This window comes from Nicotiana attenuata, chromosome 12, assembly GCF_001879085.1.
Source record: "Nicotiana attenuata strain UT chromosome 12, NIATTr2, whole genome shotgun sequence".
NCBI classification, from domain to species: Eukaryota; Viridiplantae; Streptophyta; class Magnoliopsida; order Solanales; family Solanaceae; genus Nicotiana; species Nicotiana attenuata.
Window position 1 is genome coordinate 35,557,046 of NC_032000.1, and position 3,109 is coordinate 35,560,154.

General features: G+C 32.9%; 1 protein-coding gene across 1 annotated transcript; it reads left to right on the forward strand.

Moving 5' to 3' along the window:
* LOC109236224 (ethylene-responsive transcription factor 9-like) lies at positions 1,572-2,602 on the forward strand. The gene has a single exon (XM_019402420.1). The coding sequence runs from the start codon at positions 1,695-1,697 to the stop codon at positions 2,214-2,216; it is 522 nt and encodes a 173-aa protein (XP_019257965.1). The 5' UTR covers positions 1,572-1,694; the 3' UTR covers positions 2,217-2,602.

The window sequence follows — 3,109 nt, forward strand, 5'->3', positions numbered from 1 at the left end:
CATCCAAAAAATCACTTATTTTGGACCGGAGGAAGTACTTTTTATAAGCCAATCCAAACACCCTCTTAGTCATGTTAATACGTCTACTTTGGGTGCTATGCTTTCTAGGAGTCTTTAGTCTTATTATAGATTCTCATGTTGGCAGGAAATATAGAAAACTTATACTGTTAATTAAATACATGTTATCACGTATATCCTATTTATAGTTCAATCAACCAAACATCTATCAATAAAAGTATATTCACTAAATAATCTCGTTATTATTTAATCCCCATGTCATAATTCTATCGTTATAATCCTTAGTATACGTCGAAGTAGTTATGAGACGACAATTATAGTATGTTTGGCTAAATTTTTAAATCAAATTATTTTCAAAAAGTACTTTTGGCGAGAAGTAATTTATATTTGGCTAATTAATTTAAAAACACATTTAAATAGTATTTAGTATTTGATCAAGCTTAAAAAAGCGCTTTTAAATGTATTTCTCAAAAATGTTTTCTGAAAAAGAATTATTTTTGAAAAGAAATTATTTTTTTCCTTTCTCAAAAACTATTTATACTTCTAATTAAAAGTACTTTTTTATTTTAAATATTCGATCAAATATCTCAAGTTTAGAAAGAAAAAAATTACTTTTAACCAAAAAATTCATTTGGAAAAAAAAAAATGTACTCCGCCAAAATAATTAGTCGAAAGGTTTATAAATATCTTTATTGCTTAAATTTCTGTCTTATTAGAATAATTATTTTCTCTAGTCTGTTCAAAGGAGTTGAACGAGATGGTGGTCAGCAGTCCACTTAACAAAGAATTAAATAATTGCTGCTACCAATACCAATACCTATATGTACCAATTGTCAGTGGTCAGCAGTCAGCCCCCTCGAGAATTAACCGCCGGCGTCAGAGGACCTCTTTCGCTGTAATTTTGACTGCATTTATTACTCTCTTTGGACCCTATCATCACCTCGCATTTGATTTTCAACCTAACCCGCCGCCGTTTCCTTCAACTCTTATTTTTCCCAGACTTTTCACGAACATTACAATTTAAATCTTGATGCCCATCCTATTAAAATACTTGGTCCCTATAGAATCAAGTGTCAAATCGAGTTGAGACGTGTTTAGTCAAACATAATTTACATTAGTACGAGACTAGTAATTTGTATAAAATGTTAATATTACATGAGAGAGAATGTCGGGCCATTACAATTCTACACATTTACAAGATGAACGTTGCATAAATATGAATACTAAGATGAATGTATAATCATACAAGAATAATAAGATAGATCTAAAATCACACGAAAGGAAGTTGTTCTGAAGGATTACAATTTATGGGAATCAATGCAGACTTAATAAAAGAGAGATGCATTAATAGAAAAATTATATATTAGACATAGCACTTTTTTTTGCTTTTTAAGAGGAGTTTAACCTTTAAGAGATTTATACGGTTAAAATATATACAAGCCTGCTAATACTCTTTATTTGTATTTGCATAACATCGATACGAGCAAAGTTAAATAAAGTATTGTGACTTAAATTAATAATCTAAAATTCTCAAATCCTGTCGGTGTTCATCAAGGCATCTATAAATATCACTTAAAACCTCTCAGCTGACCAAAACCTTTAGTCACTCTCTGTGATTAGTGGATTTTTGTCCCTCGTTTCCCTCTGTTCCTTACAACTATACATTGGTCGTGCTCATGGTTGCTCAAAGTTCCACCATGTGTGGCGGCGATGGCGGCGGCTCTCAAGGAAACACTAGTCAGCCTGTTCGAGCACCAAAGGAATCGCACTTCCGAGGCGTTCGGAAGCGGCCATGGGGGCGGTACGCGGCGGAGATTCGCGATCCATGGAAGAAGTCGCGGCGTTGGCTCGGTACATTTGATACGGCGGAGGAAGCTGCACTAGCCTACGATGAAGCCGCACGGAGTCTACGTGGACCCAGGGCCAAGACAAATTTTGGGCTTGATGGGCTTGCAGCAGTCGGCCCACCACCGACCCTACCAAAGCTTCCTAACTGGTGCTTTAATGCCCTTTATGGCTCGTACCTTGAAGATAGGAGCAGATTTGGTACAGGTGAGACTACTGTAGCGAGTTCTGAGTACTCGGGTTATAAGTTACAAGGTGTTAGTGTTGTATTGAATGAACATGAGAAGAAGACGAAAAATGAGAAGAAAAAACCGTTCTTGTTCGATCTAAATCTCCCTGCCCCACTCTTCTAATTGGATTCATTAGAAGAATATTCGGCATTATATGTTTATACCAAGTTAAAATACGTATAATTCTAGTAATTAGTTTGTAGTTTCGGCCAATGAATTAGCTTATGTGCGGTGAAGGACAGTATAAGCAGCAAAAGTTGGACAAGAAATCCCTACTTTTAGAGGAAGATTTATCTCACGTTTTTTGAAATCTATGACTTCACTGTGTGTTTTGTACAGCGGATACCACATTTCATCACTAATGACAAGCTATGATATGATATGATATTAATATAATGTGCTTATCGATTGGGTTTATTTGTTTAATTTATGTTTATTAGCAGTTTACTCAAATTGTTACACTAGCAATTTAATTTAACATACTGTAAAATGTTTCTGTTTTAATTGTAAGGAAGTTAATTTTACTTAATTACTAGTTTCTATGAACTTGCATTGCACTTTAATAATAACATATAGTAGTGTATTTAATTATTTATGTGAAGGCACAACAAATACAATTATTATTTTAATTCCAAAAGTTATCACTACATTAGCACAATACATGAACTCAAAATTGTTGCACAACATATGAACGTGCAAAAATGATCAATGTAGTCATGTTAGTTAGATAATATTTTTATATGCTTATAATTTAGAAATATGCAATGTGATGATACTAATCTAAGACTTTTATGGATGATATTTTTTTTTGTCTATGTTCTCTTTTATGTGTGGGTTGTTGTGTCAACACTTGTTATCGATGGTAATATTCCTTTTCAAAGTGTAAAATATAGTTATTTGTGTTGAAAAAAATATTGCAATAAATACAATCTAATATTTGGGATTATTTTTCCTATACTTTATTTATTCTTGTTGCAAAATATAAGTGCACAAAAATTGTTTTCGAATAAATTTAA